This window comes from Lissotriton vulgaris, chromosome 2_1 (assembly GCF_964263255.1).
Source record: "Lissotriton vulgaris chromosome 2_1, aLisVul1.2, whole genome shotgun sequence".
Classification (NCBI taxonomy): Eukaryota; Metazoa; Chordata; class Amphibia; order Caudata; family Salamandridae; genus Lissotriton; species Lissotriton vulgaris.
In genome coordinates, this window is record NC_141687.1 from 1,240,412,534 (window position 1) to 1,240,438,167 (window position 25,634).

A 25,634-nucleotide genomic window follows, 5' to 3' on the forward strand; every position below is an offset into this window, starting at 1 on the left:
TGACCCCTGTTCAAACGAGTTCTGGGTGCTTCCCTGCCAGTGACACTTTCTTCCTTTGATTAGTAGAGGTGTGGATTCTCAATCACTCAGCAGGAGATGGGGCAATTGTTTTATAGCAGCAACCCAAGCCCCTTCACCTCTAGGGGCTACTCCTCCTACTACACCCCAGGTGCAGGTCAGCCTGTTGCTGTCTCACCTCCTCCCCTGGGTCAAGACATTCCCCAGATCCTATCGCTTTCAAATCCAGACAGTCAATCCACAACCAGGCAGAAGCACACAGAAATGTTAGAGCACAAAACCCAGCCACTTCTAAAAGAGTGGCTTATAAACATACAATGCAAAAACTGCCTTCATAAAAAGATGTGCTATTACGTTGTGAGTTCAGGCATACTTAGCTTCATCTTTCCATCTTAAGCCTTTGGGAAGATAGGCTGGAAAAGATATTGCACAGCCTTCCCATTCTATCCTATGGGCAAGATGGCCTTTCAACAGTGAAAACGAAATGGAGGTTATTTCACTGTCACAACATGGTACACACCTTAGTACATGTCCTAACTTTCACATGCACTGCACCCTGCCCAGGGGGTACCCTGGACCTACCATAGGGATGTCTGATGTGCATAGAAAGGGAAAGGTAGGGTCTGGCAAGTGGGTGAACTTGCCACAACAACATGGCAGTTTACCAAACTGCACGTAGGCCCTGCAATGGCAGGCCTGTGTTCCCTTTTTTTAAGGCTACTTGTGTGGGTGGCACAATTAGTGCTGTAGGTCCACTAGTAGCATTTGCATTACCAGCCCTGGCACACATAGTGCACTTTACTAGTAAGGCAAACATACCAATCATGGACAACCAATTGCCATTACACTTTATACAGATAGCACTTGCACTTTGACACTGTTTAGTAGTGGCAAAGGCACAAAGCATCTAAGTTGGCCACACCATGTCAGAAGAAAGGTCTAGGGGGAAAGCAAAAAGTTTAGCGATGTTAGCCAAAAAGGGCCAAATCCTACAATAACTTTAAAGAATGAAAGATTTTTTTATTTTTTAACACCTTGGCTGCTAGGGGTTTTCCCGCTGGGTGCTGCCATTCACTAAATCCCACTTTACATGACAAAGCCAGCTCGTCATAAGCACAGGGCAGGTAAAGCCCATGACGAGCTGGCTTTGTCATCAGCACTGAAGGGGTTAAAGCAAGGCTCTAAACGTATGCCTTGGAGCTGCAAGCAGGTAACTCACTAAGCTATACTACAAGGATCAGAACTTGTGACCTGCAGGTAACACGGTGACCTCTGCAACAAAAGCTGTAACCTATTGAGCTATCTCCATACAATACAATCCTGTGATATGAATGTTACACACTTTGGTTTGCGGCAGGAACATTATTCATCCAACCTATTTCATGAGGAGTCAAACCTATGACTAAACTGCACACAGATCCCTCCAGCAAGTGCATTAACCAACATAGTTATCTTATGTCTGTAATACTCGGACACCTACTTGGAATATCAATATTTAAAATGCTGTTTGTTTGTGACCTATTTTGCGAACTTTGATATATTTAGTATCACGTTCATCCTTGTTGCCATTTCTGTGAAGGAAGAAGATTATTATTATTTTTTTAATGCATGTTTAAATTGAGTCTCAGACTCCACTTCATGACTACGCTTCATCGTGACTTCATGACTCAAACGCCCCCCCTTTTTAGGTCTCGGTAATATCCGGTCTGCCTTCGGCAGACCGGAAGTCCGAGAATTAATGTCAGTAAGAGGGCTGCTTTATCCCTCTCTCTTTTTGGCTCTCCCTCCATTGGCTGGCTTCCTAAATGGAGGCCAGCCATTGGAGGAGAGAGCTGTCCCTCCGAATAGGCTCCGTCTTTTTCGGATTTGGGGGCGTCATTTTTGCTGTTCTTTAGCTCGTGACGTAGTCCGTCACTCAGGACAGCAAAACCACGCCCCCAAATCCGAAAAATAGCGGAAGCTCGAGTCCGCCATTTTCTCGCCGTCTAGCCTGCACCAACCCGTCCCCTGTGAGGTCGCCTCCAGCCTCCCTCTCAGCCCCTGCAGACTCCCACTTCCCTACTCCGTTTCGCTCCCACCCGTCCTCTCAGTCCGTCCCCCCCTCCCTCCGCCCGCAGCTCTCCTCTGTCCGGGTCCCCCCTCCCCCCCCTCCGCCCGCAGCTCTCCTCTGTCCGGGTTCCCTCCCCCTCCCTCCGCCCGCAGCTCTCCTCTGTCCGGGTTCCCCCCCCCCCTCCCTCCGCCCGCAGCTCTCCTCTGTCCGGGTTCCCCCCTGTCCCTCCGCCCGCAGCTCACATTGACTCGGAAATTAGGAGTACAGTCTGTAGAAATGAAGAGCACGGAAATGTAGATTGTTTCGATGGTGTAGAAGCTAGCCAAGATACTAAACTCATTTGATTGTTCATTTTACATGCACAAACCGGGGCCAACTATCAATTTGTTGCACATTTATAGTAACTTTCGTTGTCACGTAGAATTAAAATATAGCCCATCATTATTCTGAGTTGTTGTAAGAGTCTTTCCGTAATACCATGTTGTCACTTACAAGAATGTGTCAGTATTTGTATTGAATTCAAAGTGTTACATTGTATATTATTTGGCCCTTCTTAGGGGGTGAGACACGCTAATGAAACCCCAAGAGTGTCTCTCATCGGAGAAGCGTTCTATGACAGCAGTCTCTCTTCTATTTCTTAACGAGGCTTAAGTAGAAGCTAGTAGAGGAAGTGGGCGTGTCCACCCGTGCCCCGCCCTCTGTTTGGCTTGGCTCTTGCCCCACAGTCTGTCGCAGTCGGAGAGAAGCTGGGTTTGGGGGCTGTACCTCCCAGGAGAGCAGGTGAGCAAGGAGGGGCCTGGGGAAGGGCGAGGGCCACGGGCAGCTGTCCGAGAGCGAGGGTCCCCTCCGTGGGGGGACAGGGTACAGCATTACAGGGCTTGTGGTGCTCCGAGAACCAAGTGTTAACTTTAGAGGAATACGAACGATGCGTGACAGGTCTTGGGTCAGCTGCTGTTTTGTACCAAGTTGCACGTTAGTGTTTTGAGGAGTCCCCCAGCACTCTTCTTCATTATACAGCCTCTTACTTTTCGGAGCCCGCACTCTCTGGCCTGTCAGTGCCCCTTCTACCCTCTGTTATGCCTTCCCCAATTACTTGTCATTCAACTGTCGTCTGCGCTTTTCCTGTCCTGCATCTTCCGTGCCCATCTTCCAGAGTCCACTCCCCCCACCCCAGCTTGTGTCCCCCCCCCCCCCGGAGCTTGGTACAGGACCTACAGCCTTTGAAACGGGCACCTATTAGGCTCAGTACAGTCAAAGCCATAGGCAATTTCTTAACAACAACTGTGACAACCCATAAGGTAAAGATTGTCAGTGATGCAGTCCTTTGGTAAACTTCAGATGTTTACTTCTTGCAATCCCGAAGAGTGTTGCTTTTTCAGATGTTTTTATGTCGTTTTTTTTCTCCATGCAACGTATGACTCTTGCATAGTGCATATTGGTATGTAGGTCGACTCGAATTGTCTGAGTGAGTTCAGGCTCTCGGTTGCGTTATCAGCGGGACACAAGGTGTTCAGATGAAATGCTAGTCAATCCTCGGTCTCTGCAGACCGTACAGCAATAGTCACACTTGTTACATTTATTATTACCATTTGGTGGGAATGTGTATGGAGTAACTGTACACAGCTGTTGAAATATTGACAGCCTCAAAGGACACACATGTGTTTATAGGTGAGGAGAGATGGCATCGTGAAGGATAGGTCAAGTACGTACATGCGGAAGGGAAAGCAGTGAAAAGACTGGGATTACGAGGATGTACATGCTGTGAGCTATGCAGATGGAGGATTTCAGAATGAGGTTGAGGAAAAAGGGTGCAAGTGTCTAACAGAGTGCGAGGTGGTTGGGGAAAGTAGTGTGAAGGGGAGGCAAATAATTGAGACACTCTGAAAATGACTACTGTTTCCACTGACCAATGTAATGTATAATTCAGAGTCTGATATTTGCAAAATATTTTCATTCAAGGTCAATATCAAAGGATAATAAAGGTTTGTTTTGGTTTCTGGATAGCAGAAAGTATTTCCACAACCTAGGGGAAAGCCTAATGCGGAAAATAAATCTTTACTTCAGGAAACTACTCCCCACTGGAACGGGTTTTCTCTAAGTAATTGCGTACCCCTAAATATAACTCGAATGCAATGTATTATACACTCAAACGCCCTCTGCAGCCATTTTCCAAACTATTCACCTGGCATTATATCTATGACCGTTAAGCTGCGAAGCAGCTTCCGGTCAGGAGATCTTATGTTGTGTAGTAGGGCTTCAGAACCCGCCTCCCTGCCCTGTCTCTCCACCATTGGCTGGCTTCCTAAACGGAGGCCAGCCATTGGAGGAGAGAGCCGTCCCTCTAAAGAAGCTCCGTCTTTTTTGGATTTGGGGGCGTGATTTTTTGCGTTCTTTAGACAGTGACGTTGTCTGTCACTCAGAACCACAAAACCACGCCCCCGAATCCGAAAAATTTCAGAGTTGCCGGCCGCCATTTTGTTTCCTTCGCAGTGAAGGTGAGCTGTTCCTCGCTGTCCTCTTGCCCGCAGCTCTCCTCCGTCCCGCTCCACCCCCCTCCCTCCACCCGCAGCTCTCCTCTGTCCGGCTCCCTCCGCCCGCAGCTCTCCTCTGTTCGGCTCCCCCCTCCCTCCGCCCGCAGCTCTCCTCTGTCCGGGTCCCCCCCCCTCCCTCCGCAGCTCTCCTCTGTCCGGGTCCCCCCCCCCCCTCCCTCCGCCCGCAGCTCTCCTCTGTCCGGCTCCCCCTCTGCCCGCAGCTCTCCTCTGTCCGGGTTCCCCCCCTCCCTCCACCCGCAGCTCTCCTCTGTCCGGGTTCCCCCCCCTCCCTCCGCCCGCAGCTCTCCTCTGTCCGGCTCCCCCCCTCCCTCCGCCCGCAGCTCTCCTCTGTCCGGGTTCCCCCCCTCCCTCCGCCCGCAGCTCTCCTCTGTCCGGGTTCCCCCCCCCCTCCCTCCGCCCGCAGCTCTCCTCTGTCGTGCTCCGGAGAGGGGTCGTTGGGTGACGATGTGCCGCTCGTTCACGGCGCTCAACTGCCCTCCCCCAGTGCTTTTGGTGCCATTCCAGTTACGTAATTTATAGAGATATTGTTAATGAAAACCATTCAAATACAGTAGGAAGAAGCGCTCGTTGGTGTAATCCTGTGGCAAATACAACACAAAGGGGTTTTACACTGTGTACTCTTTGGCAACTGCAATCGGAAGGGTGTTACAGTGGGAACTCTCTGAAACAAACACCACAGGGCAGGGTGTTTCATTGTTTAAAACCGAGAGACCATCTTATACAAAACTTTTGTTCAGGACTTTCTAAACATGTCTGTTTTTCATTGCATAGATGTATATTTCTATGTTTCATTTTTAATGGGACATGAATTCAATGACTTTTTTTATATTGAAATTAGTAATATTGGCTGAGCTTTGATTTCTTTACTTGTTATTGTGTATTTTGAGAACTACTGTGTTTCTAACTCACACCATCTAGCTGATTAACCTTTGGCGTGATCTGGCTCACTACCCATTTGGATTCAACAGTAAGGTGGCGCCAACAGGGGCAGACTGGCCATAGGGGTCATCGGGCGTTTTCCCCAGGAGGCTGGAGGGGTGGGGCTAGTTTTTGCAACGTGGGGGCCGGTTTTGTTACTCTGGCTGGTTCTACAGGGGTGCTGCAATATCAGCCCCAAGTAACAAAAGCAGCAGTGCTTCACACTTGCCCCCATCCAGGTGCTGGGACGACAAAATTGCCTGGGCTGCTTGGGATTCCCAGTCCGGCCCTGCACCCCAGGACACCATAACTAAAAGACTCCAACTGTAACAACGGGAGCCCAGAAACCCCCAACTTTAAGGGGCTCAGCAAGCCAGCTCTCACATTCCCATATGAACTGCAGTGGAGGTGCATTGTGATTCCCATTGCCCCAGAAGAAACCAGCCTTATTTCTGTTGATCCCCCCCCAAACTCCTTGTTGTTGCACAAGCTCTAACTATAGTGCCAGTTGCTTCTGAAAAGAAACAGCAATAGTTTGTACTGCTATATGTGCTACCAGATCTGGTACAATAAATTACAATAGGTTTTGGAAACCCTACTGCAAAGACAGCCGCAGTATTCAGGCAGCTTATGTAACGTCGTGGCAGCTTATGTCATGTTGTGGCAGCTTATGTAATGTGTTATGTGGCAGTTAAAAACAGCTGAGTGGCTGTGATGTGCTTCCTGCCTCTTCCCCAAGCACAGATCATGTGAAATATTGTTTTGACTGCTTTCAGGCTTAATTCAGAGCTCCACGTCCCTTTTCCAGTGGGGATGATAGTATTGGGTGGGGTCTATATTATGCTATGATATTTTATCCCCTGCACAAGTATGATACTCTTGAATACATGAGCCAGGTGCATGTTCTTAGGCACATGGAGCATAGTGATCATGGCTGGTGGCAAACCAGCAGCTTCTGTCATAACACTCTCTACTACTCTCTAATGTTCACCTATTGCCATTGTAAATGACAATACCATTTATTTATATATATTTTTTTAATGGAAAAAAAATGTCATGAGCAATGCCAATAGCTCTACCTTTAATAATGCCGAGACCGTTGCATTGTAAATGCTTGTTTTCTTTTGGTTACCCTAATTTATGGGATCCAGGAGTATTTTGTTTTCTTTTGTTTCCAGCACTGACTCAGCCTGTGCCTTGGGTGAGGTCTGGGGGGACTGGTTCATAGTGTGTGGAAGGCTTTGCCCTCTGCAGCCCCCAGGATCTGGGGAAGAAGGGCCATACCCAGAGTCACTGAAATAATGCGATTTTGTGGCTGCAACTTTTTCCGCAATCTTTTAGAGTTACTGCGCTCGCCACATAACCCATCACCTGCATAATTTACATATTTTAACAAAAAAATGCTTTTATCTGGAATAGACCAAACATTGCTAGAATTGCCGCCACACCTGAGGCTCTGTAGCAGCCGCAGCAGCAGGCCGCTTATCAGTTACTAATTACTGTATTTTTGTGTCAACCTGATACTAGTGAGGTGAACCTTTGACAGTACACCAATATTGCTTCAAATGTGTGCCCCATTACGCCGCATAATTTGCCTTTTCTTAGCACGTAATTAAGTCCTCCTCCCCTGTTCTATAATTCCAGTGGACCCGGTCATGCCTGAGGATATTGTCTCTTTTGAAGGTGTCTGGGGAGAGCGTGGCATCTGCCTTTGTGAAAGGCCACGCCTCCTGGAGCCTCGGTCTGGGAAAGGGGTGAGCTCCGTCTGATGGGGCAGGGCAGGCTAACCCTGCGTTGCCCTCTCTCTTGGTAGTCGTGCATGTTGTCAGTAAGGCAAAAGCCCGCTCCCTTGCCAATGCATAGGAGGGGCTGAATGCTGTCCGCAGGTGAGTTGCAAGCCCTTGTACAGCGCGCCCCAGTGCAGACCAAGGACATTGACTGCAAGGAAGGGAGTCCGAGTGCCGGATGGTGAGTTGAGATGTCTGTAGAGCAACGATATGCTTTCTGTAGAATGCGCCTGCGCAAAGGATGAGGCATACATAATGATGCTGTGCCCCTCCAGGCTAAAGTGGGTGCCGGGTGAATTATCGCTCTGTATCCATATATGGTGCAATGCCTTGCTCGCCTAGGACTCGAGGGGGAGACAATACGCACCTCCCTACACCCCAATGCATCGCCTTGCTCCTTGCTGAAAGGGAGAGTGTCTTAGAGGAGCATCACCTGCCGACTGTGCATCGAGCTGTGAGCTCATGAGATGCACCGCCTGGTTCTTTGGTCCTGCCAGCAGTGACGAGGGACCGTTCTGCGCATGCCCAGTACCATAGGGCTAGCCTGCTCGAGCCGGCTGAGAACAAACGGGGATGTGAATAGTCGATTCTCCCAGGGCGGTTGGGTAAGGGGCTGCCACACCTGGGGAACGGGTAGGCATTGTGGGCGGTGCCTCGCCCCAGAGAATGCGGGGAGGGGGTTGGCGGACTGCTTCCATCTCGTGGCTTTTTGGGGGAGGAAGGTGTGTGAGGGAAGGGGAGCGTGTTGGGCTATATATTATTACCATGAGGGCCGAGCCTCGTGGAGGGGTGTGGGGGGGGGGGGGGGGGAGGGGATCGGAGTGGCAGTGATACCTGGAGGGCGATTCATCGTTAGACAAAGCCTACCTGTCGTATTTCAGATGAGGGGGGAAATAACGCTGGCGGGGGAGAGGGGTAGTTCTATAACCACCGAGAGGGTTGTGTGATGTAATCGAATTATTTTATGGGCTACGGATCCTTCAGTCTTTTCAGGATCAAGAGAAGCGTGCTGTATACTCCCTTTCCTCAGTCTGGTCCCCAAAAGGAGTTATGTGCTCGCCTTGCCTCTGCCGTGGCATAGCCCCAAATGGGAACCAGGAGGAATTAAGTGGTCTTTTTGCATGTGTGGCTGGGGAATACTACAGGGTCAGAACAAGTGCTTGAAATGGAAAATTAGAAGTGCCAGTACGTTGTACCAGAGTACCTGCTTGTAGCTGAGAAGTGTAGGTACACTCCAATTAAAAGTATAGCATTTCTTTTGTGAAGTGCAGGTTGTAAAATCCCTCTCAAAATAAAAAAATGCCAGTACTCCATACCGGACAGTTCCGGCTCATTTAAAGCCCTGGGAGGGCGCAGTGTGTTCCCCGTCCTCTTGAGGCAGGCAGACAGCCCAGAACAGACCATGGAGAGCTATGTTCACTTTATTCCTAAGGCGATGGCTCCTTACTGGACGAAGGAGGAGTGACGTAGCCACCGCCCCCCTGCCGTGACAGAACCCAAAGTATTTACCAAAGAAGAGTGTTGTAATTTTCCGTCTCTGGGTCCCTCACAGCTGCCCCAAGCTAACTCTAGGCGGAGTGACGTGCTCTTCTGCTTTCTGCAATCAAATGAATGAATGCCGACAAACTGGTTAAGTGGTAAACAGGCTCCAGTGACATCTGATGGGACCTGAAGGCACGAGTTCGAGTCTTGATATTCCTAACTCGGCTGTCCTTCCATCTGAAGTTTGTTAATGTGTACCATGAAAAGGCTTTCCAGTTACTTCTGTCTTTGCAGTGCTTAGAACCAAAAGTCGTATAGTGTCAAGCGGCATATAAAACACGCCATTATTTAATCATGAGACTTCAATTCCTTACTGTTTCTTTTATGATCCAGGTCTCTTGTTATCTCCAACTCGTTCTCTCTTTTCAGTCTGCTCTTACCCGTCACTTCCTTTTCCAAGGACAAAGAGAGCAACGGCTGTCTGTCAATGCCAGGGGCGCAACTAGACTCGAGCTTGTGGGGGGGGGGGGGTTAACCCTCCCAGCCAGGTCTAGCACTGGTCAAGCCTGGTGCAACAGTCTTTTTTGGCGCCTCTACCCCATTTCTTCCTTCTCCATGAATTTCCTCACTACCACTCACCATCATTGCACCTCATCTCTCTGTAGCACCTTTCTGACAAACATCACATTTTTTATAGTGCTGGTTATAGTTTACTTGCACTCAGTTCTGTGATCTGCATGGTACACGTTCTTTGTAGCAGGTACATTAATCCTATGCGCTGTGTGGTTGGCCGGAGTGCCCACGTGAGTGCACAGTGAGAGATGCAACAGTGCGTGAGTAGGGTAAGAGGAGTGACTGCAGGATGAGTGAGGTGCCCATATGAATTTGGGTGCGGATATAAGTGCAGAGTGGGATGAATGAATGCATGGTTAGTGATGGGCTTGTTTGAGTGTGATTGCAGATTGAGCAGTGAGGGGGACAGGTGAGTGAAGTGTCACATGAGTGCAGGGTGAGTAGTTTGCACGTGTGACTGCAGGGTGAAGTACAGGGTGAACAGCACAAGTGCATTGTGAGTGCAGAGTGATCACTGTGAGTGCAGGGTGAGCGGGCGATTGGTGTGAGTGCCTAGTGATCAGTGGTAGTGCATTGTGATCGCTGGGAGTGCAGGGTGAGTGTGACAGTGAAGGGCGAGAATGAGGAGTGAGTTGTCTGAATGCAGAGTGCATTCCCAAACACTTGAAGTAACATAGCTTGTTATTGACTCTGGTGTAGGGTTTCAGATATAAGTTAAACTATTGCTATTATGGCATTAATCAGGGATCAAGGGTGGAGGAAATAAATAATGTGCTGATCCTGCAACAAACTTCCAGTCTTATGATTAGGGTTGCCACCTCATTATTTTGATGTCCCAGACGGTACAAAATAAACAGTCACATAAAGCTGTATTTTCAGCACTTATCTGTGCATACTTTGAACAGCAAATATAAATTGAAAGCACTTTTAATTGTGTTCTAGGGTTGCCTGAATAATCCATGACTGAAAATTAAAGGGAACAAATACAGAAAATTCACATTACAAATAAATACATAATTTTTTATTTATAACTCTATTTAGTGTCAAGACCAGGTCTTTGCAGGCTCTTTAAACAACACATGGCTGGCATTTTTCTTTTGGCAACCCTACTTTATATTCCTTTCAATGCATTCTCACACTATGGCAGTAAATGTAAAATGCAACTGTAAGTAATAGGCACAGTGGGGGCCCAGGGGTTACTGGACCAGAAAAAAAGTAAGCCTCAGTAACTAGTTTACAAAGGTATGGAAATATGTAAATGGTCTTTAAAGACCTTCAAAAAACACGAGCATGCTGGAGGTAAGACTCCAGACACTGCCCAGCCAAACCCACAGCAGCTCAAGTTTCAGCTGCCTGGGCTGAGAGTCACAACGGGGGCTGAAGCCCTTTTAGCCTGATGGGCATTGCGCGCCTGGTCATTGTTCTCTTTTCCATGTCTCCCTAAATGTCCTTTCCTGCCCTTTTCTCACTCAACTTGCTGTCCCTTTCTGTCCGTGTATTCTTGCGTTTCTTGCAGTTCTTCTTGCCATGCCTTTTTTGTTGTTCTTTTTTGTTTTCTGCTGTGTCTTCCTTGCTGTCTCTTCTTTTCCCTCTTCTTAGCTGTCTCTTCTCTTTCTTGAGGCCCGACTTTGCTTTGCTTGCCGTCACCCATTTGTTTCCTAGCTGTCTCTTACATTTTGAACCCTTGTTTTCTTTACCACCTCTTCCTTAGTGTTCCTTCATTGTTCTATTTCACTTGCTTCCCTTTCTGCTCCTACTTTGCTTTCCATACTTTTCCTTCTTTCTATTTCTGGTACATTGTTATTGTTGTCTCTTTTTTGTCCCGTCTCTTTTTTTGCTTTCATTGCTTTCACTTTGTTCCCATACTTTTGATAGGTTTGGCCTTTGAGACAGCTTTGGCTGAGTTCGCCAGCCTATTGTTTTTCATAAGCAAATCACAAGTATTGTTCAAACTACTAGGCTTTTAGTTCGCCAGCTTCATCCATTGGTTGGTTGAATTGTCATTCATATTTTGTTCCCTCCCACCCTAGCATACCCATTGTGACATCGGGCCAGCCCACGTTTCTCACTGACTTCCTTCAATTTGAGTGTCTGCAAGATCCTGTGTATGTTGTTCAAATCCACCTAAAAATATTACCTTTCACTTCAGTGACAAAGGTGTTTCAAATTATGCTCTTTTGTTGTATTATTTTTTATATTGCATTTAATTACCACCTATTTTTTGTCCTTTTAATTTATTATGTATATCCTGTCTCTTTCTTTATTTAAGTTGTTGTTATAAAGTTTTTATGTGACATTGTAACATTGCAGTTCTCTGTGATTTGGGCTATTAGTTAGATGGTGATTTATTCATGTCTTCTTCGTAAAAAAGAAAATGAGTGGCACAAATGTTTTACGCCACTAAAAAACAGTCACATATGTACTTTTTATTGAAAGCATATAATGGCCTTTTTTATATGCAGATACTTTCTTCTTTTTATTTGTCTGGCATATCCTTGCAATAAAAAATAAATAAAGACAAAGGTAACCATTGGACCAGCTTGCAAAGGACAGACTTATTGTTCTTTTCTTCTTGTCACTAACTTGGTTATTTGTTATTTCTTGCTTGCTGTGTTGTTGCTTTCCATGCAGCCTCTTTCTCAATGTTTCTTCATTGAATTCCTTGCTTTTCCCTCCTTCCCTTTCCTGCCCCATCATTCTATCATTTCTGCCACTTCTTTACTTTACCTGCTGTCTCTTTCTTGCTTTCTGTTCTGTCCCATTCTTGCAGTCCTTCCATATATTTCCTTCCTGTCTGCTTCTTGTTTTCCCAGCTACCCCTTCCTTGCTTCCCTTGCTTACATCCCTGCTTCCTGCCGACTCTTTAATTTCCATTGCTCTCTCTTTCTTGCTGTCTTATCCTTCCTTTCCACGTTTTTTTTCTTTGCTACCTCTTTGTTTTCCTTACTGCATCTTTCTTAAGGTTTCTTCCTCACTTTTCAGTCCGTGCTTTCCTTGTTTTCTTTGCCTTGCTGTTGCCGCCTTGCTTCTCCTCCTGTCTCTTGGTTAATTTCCTTGTTGCCTCTCTTGCTTTCCCTTCCTTGTATTCATTGTTGTCCCCTCCTTGCGTTTTCTTCCTTGCTGACTTTATTTTGATTGCCTTAATGTGTCCTATTAGCTTCCATGCCATCTCGTTCTACCTTCCCACTCTTCTCTTTCGTTTTGTCCTCCTCGCTGTGCAGCTTTCTTTTCCTTTTTATTCCTGCATTGGTTCCCGCCTGTTCCTTCGTGCTTTCCTTCCTGTGCCTCCCTCCCCTGCTTTGCTTGTTTTACAATCCTAACCTTGCTCCTCTGGTTGTCCATTCTTTGCTTTCTCTGCTATGCTAGTGCCGCCCCTTCCCTATTTCAATTCGACACAGCCAATCTGAAGCTCCCTTTGATGAACCTTGTGTTTTATTTTCCCCAGCAGGGGGAGCCTCGCCAGAGGAAAATGCGCACGGGTTCCCTATTTGAATCTTACACACATGACCGTCCAAAGTCTCAATTCTGATGAAACAATAACTTGGCTGCACTAAAATCAGAACCGAGCCATAAGAACCGCGGCTCCTCTTACCATCCGAGCCTTGGGCCGCTCTGTGCTTTCTCAGCTGAGATCTTCTGAAGGTTTATCCGAATCGACCGCCGTTCCGGGCAGTTCCTGGCCGCGCTTTGCCAAGAGAGGAATTCTAAAAACAACTGCACCGCAGCTGCCTTGAGAATCGTCGGCACCGCAGCACCCTCATCATTTATCCGGACCCTTCGAATTTCAGGTTTCCATCCGGCATTCAACGACGGGGCGCACGGGGATCTCTCCAGGGTGCTGAGCCACCGCGCAACCGTGCTCTCCAGGGTGCTGAACCACCGCACAACCGTTCCCTCAGGGTGCGTCCCCTGCCTCCCGCTGATTGTGGACCCCCCTCTTCTGTGAAATAACAGGGGAGCAGAGCAGGCGATCCCTGCGGACCTCCGGCAACGGAAGCAGCAGAGGCACCAGCGGAGCGACGAGCACCATCATGGACGCCCCGAGACAGCTCTGCTGGGCTGCCGCCCTCCTCCTCCTCACAGGTAAGGGCGGAATCTAAGGCCCCTATCGTAAGGAGGCTTTGCAGTCTGTGGTTGTGGGTGGAGATGGAGGGCAACTGGCCTTTATGTTGAAAAATACTTTTCTCAGTATTCTTGTTTGTATTTCAATTACTATGATTGGGTTTTATTTATACTTAGTTTGTTGCTGTAATCTTTATTGTTGCCTTACTGAAATTATTATTTTTGTTATTATTCTTGATACTTTTTGAAATTGTCATTATGCATGCTGTGCTTCAGAGATCGATTGAGTGAGTGCCATTAACATGTCTACCAGGATATTATACTATTATTACACTACCAGGAAACAGCAACCGTGCGCCATTTAAAACACATTCTTATTATACTTATTCTCTTTCTTATTCCTAAGGATGGTATAAAATATACCAGTAAAAAGAATACTATGATTGATATATGAGATGGGATTGTATTTTTAGACTTGTGGCGTTTTTTAAAGGCATTTAAAGGTATTTTAGGATTTGCCTGGGATGCAGGAGTGGTTCCTTTGACACGCACTGACTGACAGTGCCCAAGTAATTTGCAGCTGGGAGTCACTGATGCATTAAAATGGCAGAACTGCCACGAACAATGCAATGATAAAGGCCAAGCGTCCTGCAGGACTGCCCCCAGGCAAGGGCTGGGCTGTTCCCTGCCATTTCAAAATAAATGGGCCACACAAGAGCTTCAGGATGTAAACATTTCCAAATGTAGAATGAATCTCCACCCAGTTCCCTGTAGATTTTACATTGATTTGGAGTATATTTCCTATTTTATTCTGTGTGTTTCCGACAAACGGAAGCAGCTGCAAACGTCCCACCTGCGCTAGAAGCAATTAGTTTGAAAGTGTCAGTGCTTCGAATAGCACCATGTACCGTTACATAATGCTTCGCTCAGGTACATCTCCCTGCGTGTAGCACACTGCCTATGGCACTTTCTAGCACGTGACACAGCATACATACAGCATGGTGTATCACTTTAAACATCTCATGTGGATCGCATAATATTTTTGCATCAGTTGGTACAGTGCACATTGTATGGCACATTGCACATCACAAAGTGCATCTCTGCAGATAGTACAGCACAAAGCCTAGTTCTATGCACGACACACAGTACCTCATACTGCATCACATACCAGTATATATATTGCGACATGTACCAGCAGATTTCACACTGGTCAGCACATTGTACATTACAAATCACACTTCACAGGTCGTTGCATAGCCCAAACTCTCCCATACTTTACCATACTAAGACTTTGTGTGGCATGATATAAGTGTTGTTTTGGTGCTCCTTTTTTATTTCTTTTCTTTCAAAGGTCAGGTTTGGCAGAGTCATGCTTAAGTTTTCTTGCAGCTACCAGAACACTTTCTTTACCTAAATGGGCTTGTATCCCTGTACTTTTCATAGATCTTTAACATAATTGGGTGAATTTGCAGGATCTCCAAGAAATTGTAAATTCTCTATATCTCATCAATGGCTGAAGACATCACCTGGCTTAAATTCTATGTCTTAAATTGTTTTACAAAAATATTGCACCATTGAATTTAGATTTTTCATTTTTAACTCTGATGGGGCGATATTTTTGTAAATTATATTTAGGACACAACATGTTTGCCAGATAATACATAGGCCATTGTATTCGGCTACCATACCTCATCAGTTGAAATAAATCATACAACTAGAACCTTTATAACTGGCGTGACCGACTCTTGCAAGTGAGTTGAAATAAGTACAATATGAAGTTAAGGTAGATGTTTAGCACAAAAGGCTGAGACTTAGGGTAAACCATTTTACCATAAGTTGAAGAATTTGCTACAGCAATACAAATGTGTTTGTTGTACATAGTGATACAAATACGAAAGGATCCGAGCAGTCTTTTGCAAATATGATATATGGTACCAAGGCACTGATGTTATGATAATATTAAGTACAAATATTCTATATAAAGCCGTTATGATGGACACATTAGCTCACTAATTTAAAGGGCGTGAAAATGCAAACGTACATTTCATGATAGCAAATACCCAATTATACTGGTCAGAGATCTATATGAAAGATTACCCAAAAAGAGTGCATAGTGGGTATGAACCATGTCTGTGTAATGTGGTATCGGTTCCTCAAATTCACATATTTATGTTATAGTCAGAAGAATTGACCAATTACACAAATACAGGTCTGTTATGGTTTCAACTCCTCCGTTAATGTCGCCGAGCATTCTTCAGGCCCATATTTGGAGTCAACAGTGCAGGGATATATGAGCACAGACACATGTAAATCACTAACCGAAACCATTTCAAAGCAATTAATAGACTTACCTTATGCCGATGTCCTCATTTTGCATTATGTAATGTCAAAGTTAATTTGGACATCTGGGGAAACATGAAACAAGCGTTTTCCAGGGTCAGTGCCATTCCACGTACAAAGAAAGTTCATTTGTACCCAGTAGGTCTAGGGCACTTTTAGTGTAATTACATCATAGCATAATGACATATAGCACCAATTAATGTTAGTTTGAGGAACAGAAAAAAAGCCCTGATTAAACGAGTACTACATTTAGTCACGATGGATGAGCGAGAGAGGGCCGACCTCAAAGTGCCACACATTAATTAGCACATGTCAAGATACATAAGCATGAGCAGAAGCATACAGTTCTAGATCTAAAATATATGCTGACGCCCTGGCAAATAACTATCATATATTATACACTCCATAACTTCTAGCACAGGACCATCATAGACTTGCATGAAAATGCGGGTCAGTCTTACAAACAATTGGCTTTTCGTACAATCAAAGCCCTTGCACCTTAAACGTAGCCCCCTGGTAAATAAGCATCAACCATGGTATGTAAGCCTCAACCATGCTATATAAGCATCAACCATGGTATATAAGCATCCACCATGGTATATAAGCATCAACCATGGTATGTAAGCCTCAACCATGCTATATAAGCATCAACCATGGTATATAAGCATCCACCATGGTATATAAGCATCAACCATGGTATGTAAGCGTCAACCATGGTATATAATTATCAACCATGGTATATAAGCATAAACCATTGGTATGTAAGCATCAACCATGGTATATAATCATCAACCATGGTATATAATCATCAACCATGGTATATAAGCATCAACCATAGTATATAAGCATCAACCATGCTGTACAAACACTAGTGCAATGAGCATCCCCTTGCCGCAATAAGGAGCTCTGATAACTTAAGCAGGCACAGGTTATTTATGCAACCAATAGCATAAAATATTTGAGTAGAACACGTGTTACTAGTAGTAAGAATGTAGACTGTTTAATAATGCTCGATGCACATTACCATCACATTGAACAGCTTGAGAGGCATCTGCCTATAGCTTCCTGGGATATGATGTGAGCTCCCGGGAATATCTGAGAAGGGTATGTGTACTGACATCACTCTGTATTTTAATGACAGGGATCTGGCATGTAGTATGAATGTGTGACAGTATTCCGCATGTGTTTAGCACGCTTGCCTTCAGAACACCGTCATTCGAACAAACGCATCTTTAGCACGCATTCGATCAGCACGCAGGTCGTTATGACGGCTTGCCTTGGGGAGGTGCTGGTTTTTGGAATAGTTTAATTTACTATTCCAACTACAGTCTGCGCAGTAGGGAAGGGGCTGGACTTTAAATTCAACACCATTCCACCAATGCGCCCCCGTAAAGCAAGTTTTTAAAAAATGAAGGCGTCCCCACTAGAAATGGACAGATACAAGGTGTCCAATTGCAATGAGTAATCACTCAAGTGGAACTATTTATCTGGAAAACAGCATGCCATCAATTGGGCGGGAAAGGCAAAGGTACAAGGCTATATCATAAGTTTCTCGTGAGAGGTTAAGAGTTAAACTAGACACCCTCAACAAATTGTACTCCAATTATTGCTATAGTATGACACAAAAATCAAAAGTGAAATTTTAAAAAACATACATAAGATCAGGAAAGAGAGATGTTTTCCACACTATACGTTTGGTAAAAACTCTGTTACACTTTATTCTATTACAGCAATTTCTAATTATTACAATAATTTAAAAACACATATTATACATTTTATTATAAAAAAAATTTTTAAAAACAAAGAATCAAGACAGTCGACGCGGCGTTTCGGTATTTTTGATAGTAGACCTTCTTCAGGACTGATTCTAAATGAATTTAAAAACACAGAGTTACCATTCTTTTTTGGTACAGATTCAACATGTATCATTCTTCTATCTGGAACGTATCATCATCTCTTATATCACATTTCATACTATACTTTTTTCTTATAGTCCCTTTGTTTTGTATCCTTTGGTCTTTCCTACTACAACAAGGTACTATACATTATATGTCTAATTTTTCTAGCATCTTTTATACATGATATTATTTAAACCTATTCATCACTCTGCCTCCACATTAGTACACTTGTTACAAAACTAATAAGGTTTACCTTTCCCTTGGACTTCTTGTCCACTGCTGTTATCCACTTCTCTTGCACATAATGCGAGCATATGTATAAGGTTGTTATTTTACTATGTACCTTATTCATGGTAGATGTTATGTCTCCATTTAGTAATGATGTTCTCTTCCCATGTGCAAACTATTGGCTTCGGAATAATAAACCGGTCAAGACTTATTCAAGTTGCGATGTCACTGTATGGAATAAACATTTATTGATATAGTTGCTTGTTTGCAATTATATGGACTCTTTAACTTACTCCCTTAAGTATTTCTGTTTGAGAAGATGTACCTTATTAGTTGAAGGAAGATTCTCAATATTTCATTGGGTTGTCGGGTCTATTGTTCATTCTTCTACCCATCAAGTTTCTTTCTGTTGTATAAGGCAAAATAAATGAAACTCATTTGTGTAGCTATCAATTCGCTTATTATTTAGTTTCTTTCATATTTAATCTATTTATATACCTGGTTATGTCGCATGAATTTGCAGTATATTTAACCACCAGGAGGAGCCACCGTTCTGTGATTTCTGGTTGCCGTCTCTTTACCTATTTGATTTAGGTGTCGAGTATGGTTACAATAAAATATGGTCCGTTTTAAATTCGGTCCGTTCTGTGTTATAGCGGTAGAAAAAGAAAGAGAAAAATACGCATAATTGGTATTTTTTACTTATTGTTAGTCATCTAAATAGCAATTTAACTTCCCCTTATCTTTTTAAACTAAAACCGAGTTCCTAAGGGTTTGAGTATTACCGCCCCACCCTCTCTTTACCTCGCTATTGGCGGGAAATGGCACTTGGCCCGCATTACCACTGGGGCACCTCTCTTTGTAATAGGGCGCGACCTGGTTTGACATTTCACTAGTTAGTTAAATTACTATTTAGATGACTAACAATAAGAAAAAAATACCAATTATGCGTATTTTTCTCTTTCTTTTTATGAAAGAAACTAAATAATAAGCAAATTGATAGCTACACAAATGAGTTTCATTTATTTTGCCTTATACAACAGAAAGAAACTTGATGGGTAGAAGAATGAACAATAGACCCGACAACCCAATGAAATATTGAGAATATTCCTTCAACTAATAAGGTACATCTTCTCGATCAGAAATACTTAAGGGAGTAAGTTAAAGAGTCCATATAATTGCAAACAAGCAACTATATCAATAAATGTTTATTCCATACAGTGACATCGCAACTTGAATAAGTCTTGACCGGTTTATTATTCCGAAGCCCATAGTTTGCACATGGGAAGAGAACATCATTACTAAATGGAGACATAACATCTACCATGAATAAGGTACATAGTAAAATAAGAACCTTATACATATGCTCGCATTATGTGCAAGAGAAGTGGATAACAGCAGTGGACAAGAAGTCCAAGGGAAAGGTAAACCTTATTAGTTTTGTAACAAGTGTAGTAATGTGGAGGCAGAGTGATGAATAGGTTTAAATAATATCATGTATAAAAGATGCTAGAAAAATTAGACATATAATGTATAGTACCTTGTTGTAGTAGGAAAGACCAAAGGATACAAAACAAAGGGACTATAAGAAAAAAGTATAGTATGAAATGTGATATAAGAGATGATGATACGTTCCAGATAGAAGAATGATACATGTTGAATCTGTACCAAAAAAGAATGGTAACTCTGTGTTTTTAAATTCATTTAGAATCAGTCCTGAAGAAGGTCTACAATCAAAAATACCGAAACGCCACGTCGACTGTCTTGATTCTTTGTTTTGAATTTTTTTTTTATAATAAAATGTATAATATGTGTTTTTAAATTATTGTAATAATGAGAAATTGCTGTAATAGAATAAAGTGTAACAGAGTTTTTACCAAACGTATAGTGTGGAAAACATCTCTTTTTCCTGATCTTATGTATGTTTTTTAAAATTTCACTTTTGGTTTCTTAAAATTTCACTTTTGATTTTTGTGTCATACTATAGCAATAATTGGAGTACAATTTGTTGAGGGTGTCTAGTTTAACTCTTAACCTCTCACGAGAAACTTATGATATAGCCTTGTACCTTTGCCTTTCCCGCCCAATTGATGGCATGCTGTTTTCCAGATAAATAGTTCCACTTGAGTGATTACTCATTGCAATTGGACACCTTGTATCTGTCCATTTCTAGTGGGGACGCCTTAATTTTTTAAAAACTTTCTTCCCCCCAGTCCCCTATAAGTCTGTGCGGGGTCCTCCTTTAATTTTACCCCCGTAAAGCAAGTCATTGAAACAACTTATGTGCTGTAGGAATGCGTGCTAAAGATGCGTTTGTTATATTGCCGGCGCTGTGAAAGCACAGTGGGATTCCGGCTTCATCCTAAAGGACGTTTCCCCTCTCTAAAGCCCACCTGGAGCGGTGTCAGAATCTCATTGTCAGCTAGCCAATCCTGTAGTCTACGTAGGATCACTTCCCTACCAAGCTTTTGTGTACTGTCTATAAGACTTACTGGATGATAATTCACCTTTTAAAAGATGGGGATTATTTCGGCCCTGCCCAAGTATGTGGGGTAGGTGTCCCCTTCCGGATCGCTTCGAAATAAGCACTCCAGAGTTTTGTTTCACTCAGAAATTGATTATCCGGGATTTTGTCTAATCCTGGAGCCTTGTTGGGGACTAATTTGCCATATTTAATTCTCCACTGAAATGTCCGGGACACCTCTTTTTTTTTCATAGTTGATGGTCCTTGGGGGGACAATCTTGGGACTCACCACACCTTCCGCACTAAGCGGCTGGTGGATTTCTCCAAGCCCCAACTGTCTGCCCATATTATCTTGCTGATCTCCCTTCTGCGTCTATAAGCTGGAGAAGTGTGCCGCCCAGTCTTTAGCTGCAATGATATTTTCTATGCTGCTAAATCCATCCATGTTATTCTCGTGCAAGCCAACAATAGGAAACACTTTACATGGTCAATTTACATTGACTAACTTGATGTTTTAACACAAGTATAATGAACAAAACAAGTCCCATCATACCCTATGAAGTCCTGTGTCAAAATATCATTAGAAATAAACTTCATATAATTCACAAAATCACTGGTATAGGAAGAATATACACGTATTCAAAACAAATATGCCAGGAAGAGGTTTAAGAATAAAAAAAAATAATAATGAGTCATGGTAGTCTATTATTTGTGTGAGGGTCACACAGGAGAAGGGAAAAAGGGGAAAGGAGGAGGAAGAAAAAAAAGAGAACTGAAAGAGTAAGTGTGCTCTGGTCAATGTTGTCCAACTATGTAAAGTTGTGGTTTTTCAAGTGAAAGAATGCCTAATTACTAACCAGTTCTCAGTTTAAGCTTTATTTTGGTCATAGACGATAAAAGTCAAGGATCAGAAAGAAAAGTACAGTACATGCGTCCACTAAGAGCACAATTAATAACAAAGCATAACGTTTTTTTTCCTAAAAAGGAGCTACGAAAATTATATGGCTCACTTAAGTGACAGCAGGACAAATACCATACATTTGTAAACCATAAGAAAAATAAGAAAAAAAACATAAAAGAGAAGATTACACTTTTTTTTTAAATACTAACCTTTGTCCTACTCTATCCTTCTGCTATCATTCCAAATCCAAATAACTGACTAACCTATCCACCACTTAAAATGTACTTGCATGTTTCACTATACTAATTCAAAACTAATCCTCTGTGGGTCCCGGGAGTAGCGTGCTACCCGCCGAAAAAGCGCTTCGACGCCTCGTCAGGGGTAGTAAGCGCTATATAAATGCAATTACAATACAATACAAATCCCAGATAAAATGAGCATATATACTAGAATTAAAACACTCTACATACAAGAGGAATGCCTCAATTCGGTGTAGTTGTGCAACAAAAATGTTTTCTCACCCCTGGAGATTAGTGTGAGGTGACTTTGCGTCTGGATCGATCAAACACTCACTAAAAACTTGGCGATTGAAAACATGATAATGGGCGAGGAGTCAGCTCTACAGATTCTCAGGACAACCCTAAACTGACGGACTCCTAGCGAACATAGAAGGGGAACAATACAGCATTTGCACTGCTTCAAGTAAAAGGGGCAGAAGAACAACAGATGGTTGTCAGTTTCCTCACACCCATTGCATGCTGGACAGAGGCTACTCCCACCGGACCTCATTTCCATTTAGAGGTAAATGAAGCGAGGGGGAGAGTGCCCAATCTAAACCTTATTTAAAGTGCTTTGGTGGGGGAGGGTCAATCGGGTCCATATAGGCCTCAAGAGCCGGAAGGGGCTTAAACCCTATAAAGTGGTCCCTAAGGTACCCCTGATTTGGCTGATTGATCAGCTTCATCTCCTATGTTCCCAATAAAGAGACTTTAATTTTTTTATTGAGGAGGATGTGATAGTGGAAGAGTCTACTCAGAGCTCTTGCAGCACCAGTAAGTAGAAGGTCTGCTTAATAAAGCTAAGTCATGGAGCCAAAGTCCTACTTTTTTGTCTACCTAGGATTTCACTCAAATCCACCCTGGAGTGACACAGCTCGGGAACAGACCAAAAGCAAAGGGATTTCAGTCACACCAGAGAAGTTATACGGCGTATACCATGGTCTTGCCTTAAGATCAAGGGAGTGCTCTGGGATAGTGTAAAGGCTGTTCGCAAAAATTGTTTTCAGTTGTATCCAGCGTACCAATTTTACTACTATGCCTCCAAAGTTCTGTGCCATAGGTGGCAGCTGCTACTGCTTGTGCGCTCCAAACTTCGAGAAGTGGAGAGACAGGGTGAAAAGTGTCCTTGGTGGCAAATCTTAGAATAGCAGCAGTCCTATGGTTTAGCCTAGGAGAGTTCTTAAAGACTTGGCTGTCCCTGTAGTTGGTGGTAGAAAGCCAGATTCTGAGATAGTCAAATTTGAGAACTCTCTCTCCAATTTTAGCCTCTCTAGAGGTAATGGCCCTCTAAAGCCGCTGTGAGGGTTTATTGCCGTAGACTTAATTTTAGATACGTTTATAGCCAGACCAGTGGAAACGCAGAATGAATAAATCCTCAGGAGGAGCGTCTTAATACCCATTGGGGTTTTCAAAATCAGTAGTGTGTCACCAGCAAACAGTAGCGCTGGAATTTTGGTACACCAACCACCGAGGAATCATTGTCACAAACCATAAGGAAATCGACATAGCTGTTGATGAAAAGAAGAAATAAGGTGGAGACAAGGACACAGCCCTGCCTAACTCTCCTGCTAACTTTAAAATGGTTAGTGGCTTCCCCGTTTGCTCCCCAAGGAATGTTTGCGAAGTTATCTCAGTGGAGCCTAGTTATGATGTCATACAAGGGATCCATTAATCCTAGAGCCGTAAGGGTGGACCAAAGTTTAGCCCAGGGGACCATGTCAAAAGCTGCCTCCAAATTAACAAAGACCATATATAAACTGCCCTTGTTTATATTAACCTCCTTCCATCTCAAGAGATGGAACCTAAAAGCCTGATTGACAGTTCTGGAGCGTAACCCAGCCTGAAATTGACAGAGGATCTTGTTGTCATCAATCCAGGCCTTCAGGTGATCCAGAACCTGCTTGACGAACATTTTCTGACTTGTGTCAATAAGGCTAATAGTCCAGTAGATCGCAGGATCAGACTTAAGCCCCTTCTTATAAATGGGGATAATCTCAGCGCCTTTCCAGGTAGCAGGGATGGCAGCGCCCACCGTTAAAGCATTAGCTACACAAATGTGATATGTTGCCCAAACAGCTGTTTCAGACAGGAATAGGTCAACCTGGATTCCTTCCAAACCTGTGTCCTGCCAGACTTCTGGGAGCAAATAGCAGAATAGGTTTCTTTTGGAATGAAGAAGCCCAGGGCATCTCATGATGTAAGGTCTAATAAGGTTGATTTTGGCTTTTCCAGAAAAAGAATTCCTGTGTAGAACTTACTTATAGAAACAGAAGGGGGGAGGCCCCAGGGTCACTGTACAAAGACTAGAAGTAGTTGATCCAGTCTTGCGTGGGAATGTAGGCTTCAGGTCTAGGTCTGGATGTCTTAGCCCCATGAAATATTATGTGTTAAAAAGTGCTTTGGTCCCCTGCACTTGAGGTGGTCAAAATATCAGTCCAGATGGATGTGTCCCACGTAATGTTTGCTTGATTTAGGGTTGATTTGTAGGACACTCTTGCTGACTGGGTAGCCTCTGGGGAGCCCGCTTTAAGAGAGTTAACTACAAGTCTCTTTGCCTCCCCACCTCTTTATTAAAGCAGGTAGGATCTTCAGCAGGGGGCTTGCTCTTACCAAAGGGCAATTTGGTGAAGAAGCATTTTTTAAGTTCATCATACCGCCTATTGTGGGTTTTAAGACATCATTAGGTGCTGACTGGGGGTAAAAAAGCAATATTGAAATAAAGTCCTGTTCTTATTGAGCTTACCCTCTCTTGTGTTCAGCCTCTTGCTCCCACAAGATCTTCCTTCTTTTATTAATGGTCGTTATGTCTCCACTAGGCTGTGTTTCATTTTGATTTTGGGCCCTATTACCAGGAATTCCCTGAAGGGAGGGAGCCAGTGGAAAATGATCATTTTCATTTATCCCAATATTTAATTTTCTTAATTCCCACTTACATATGTTTTGCTCTTCCTGAATTATTCAGGGAAGTGCAGCAGTTCCACTGTTTGTTTTGCTGAAGAGGCAGCATTGGCCAGCTGAGAAATCAGCATTGCCCGCACGGCCACTGTCACGGGGTCTGTAGCAACTGCTGCCAGCTAGTCAAAAGACAGGCCACCAAAACACAGAAATATTTAGGAATCATTGATTTAGTTGCCATTCTTCTACTTCTTTGTCCATTGGAAATAGAAGAAGGGCTAATCTTCTGTCCCTACTGCCCAGGTAGTTGCCAGTGATGTATTGTAAATAAGATAGTCCTTTGAGACCAGATGATGAGTAGATATATATTGTAGATTTATTGATAAGTTAATCACATCAGTAAGTCACTGGAAGATGGTAAGTCCAAGAGATGCCCCACCGGGAGCAGCCTCTGTCCTGCTCAGCCTGCACACACCAACTGACACTCCACAGCTCACCAAGTACCCAACATTCCACCACCTCATCATACATCCAACATTCTAGACATCATCAGGCACACCAACACTCACTCTGGCTGAGCAGTAGAGAAGAGAACCATAGAGAAGGGAAATGCAGCAGTAGATTATAACACACCCCCTCCCTAAGGAAACCAAACATAATGAAGAATAATAAAAGATGCATGAAAATACACTGAGCAAATGAATCAAGTACATATAACATAAATGAAAATGCACGACAATCCAGTATGCCAATGAAATCACACACCTTGAATCACAAAAAAAGAGTTCCCAGAGAGCATTAAACTAAGACAGTATAATAATAAATCCAACATAACACAGGTAAAACCAAAAACCACAAAAAGACTCATAACCAGATAAAACTTAAAATTGCTTCAACACAAACATTTAATAAGTAAGAAGCAGAGAAAACTCACAAGAAAGTGTCATAAGCAACACAATCCTAACTAGGATCACACTTAAGGAAAGTGCAGGAAAGACCATTCACCCACCAACCAAACAGTGAGTGTACACGCAGAGAAACTTCATGTGAAGACATTTACTCTACGCAGACCAAACCACAATACCAATCAGGAAAACCATTAGCACTTAAAGAAAGTACAGGAAAAACCATTCACCCACGAACCAAACAGTGGGTGTACACGCAAAGAAACCTCATGTGAAGGTATTT

The 25,634-nt window shown here is 43.6% G+C and overlaps 1 protein-coding gene across 2 annotated transcripts in view; it reads left to right on the forward strand.

The window, feature by feature from the left end:
* Window positions 1-7,320: 7,320 nt before the first annotated feature.
* Window positions 7,321-25,634, forward strand: part of SCN3B (sodium voltage-gated channel beta subunit 3) — a 166,229-nt gene continuing 147,915 nt past the window's right edge. Inside the window, exons 1-2 of one of the 2 annotated variants that reach the window (XM_086956957.1) lie at window positions 7,321-7,506; window positions 12,826-13,463. In XM_086956957.1, coding sequence (XP_086813083.1) covers window positions 13,412-13,463 — 52 coding nt within the window. In that variant the 5' untranslated portion in view covers window positions 7,321-7,506; window positions 12,826-13,411. Of the gene's footprint in view, window positions 7,507-7,886; window positions 7,931-12,825; window positions 13,464-25,634 lie in introns of those variants that run through there. The other variant, XM_086956956.1, reaches the window with a different exon arrangement.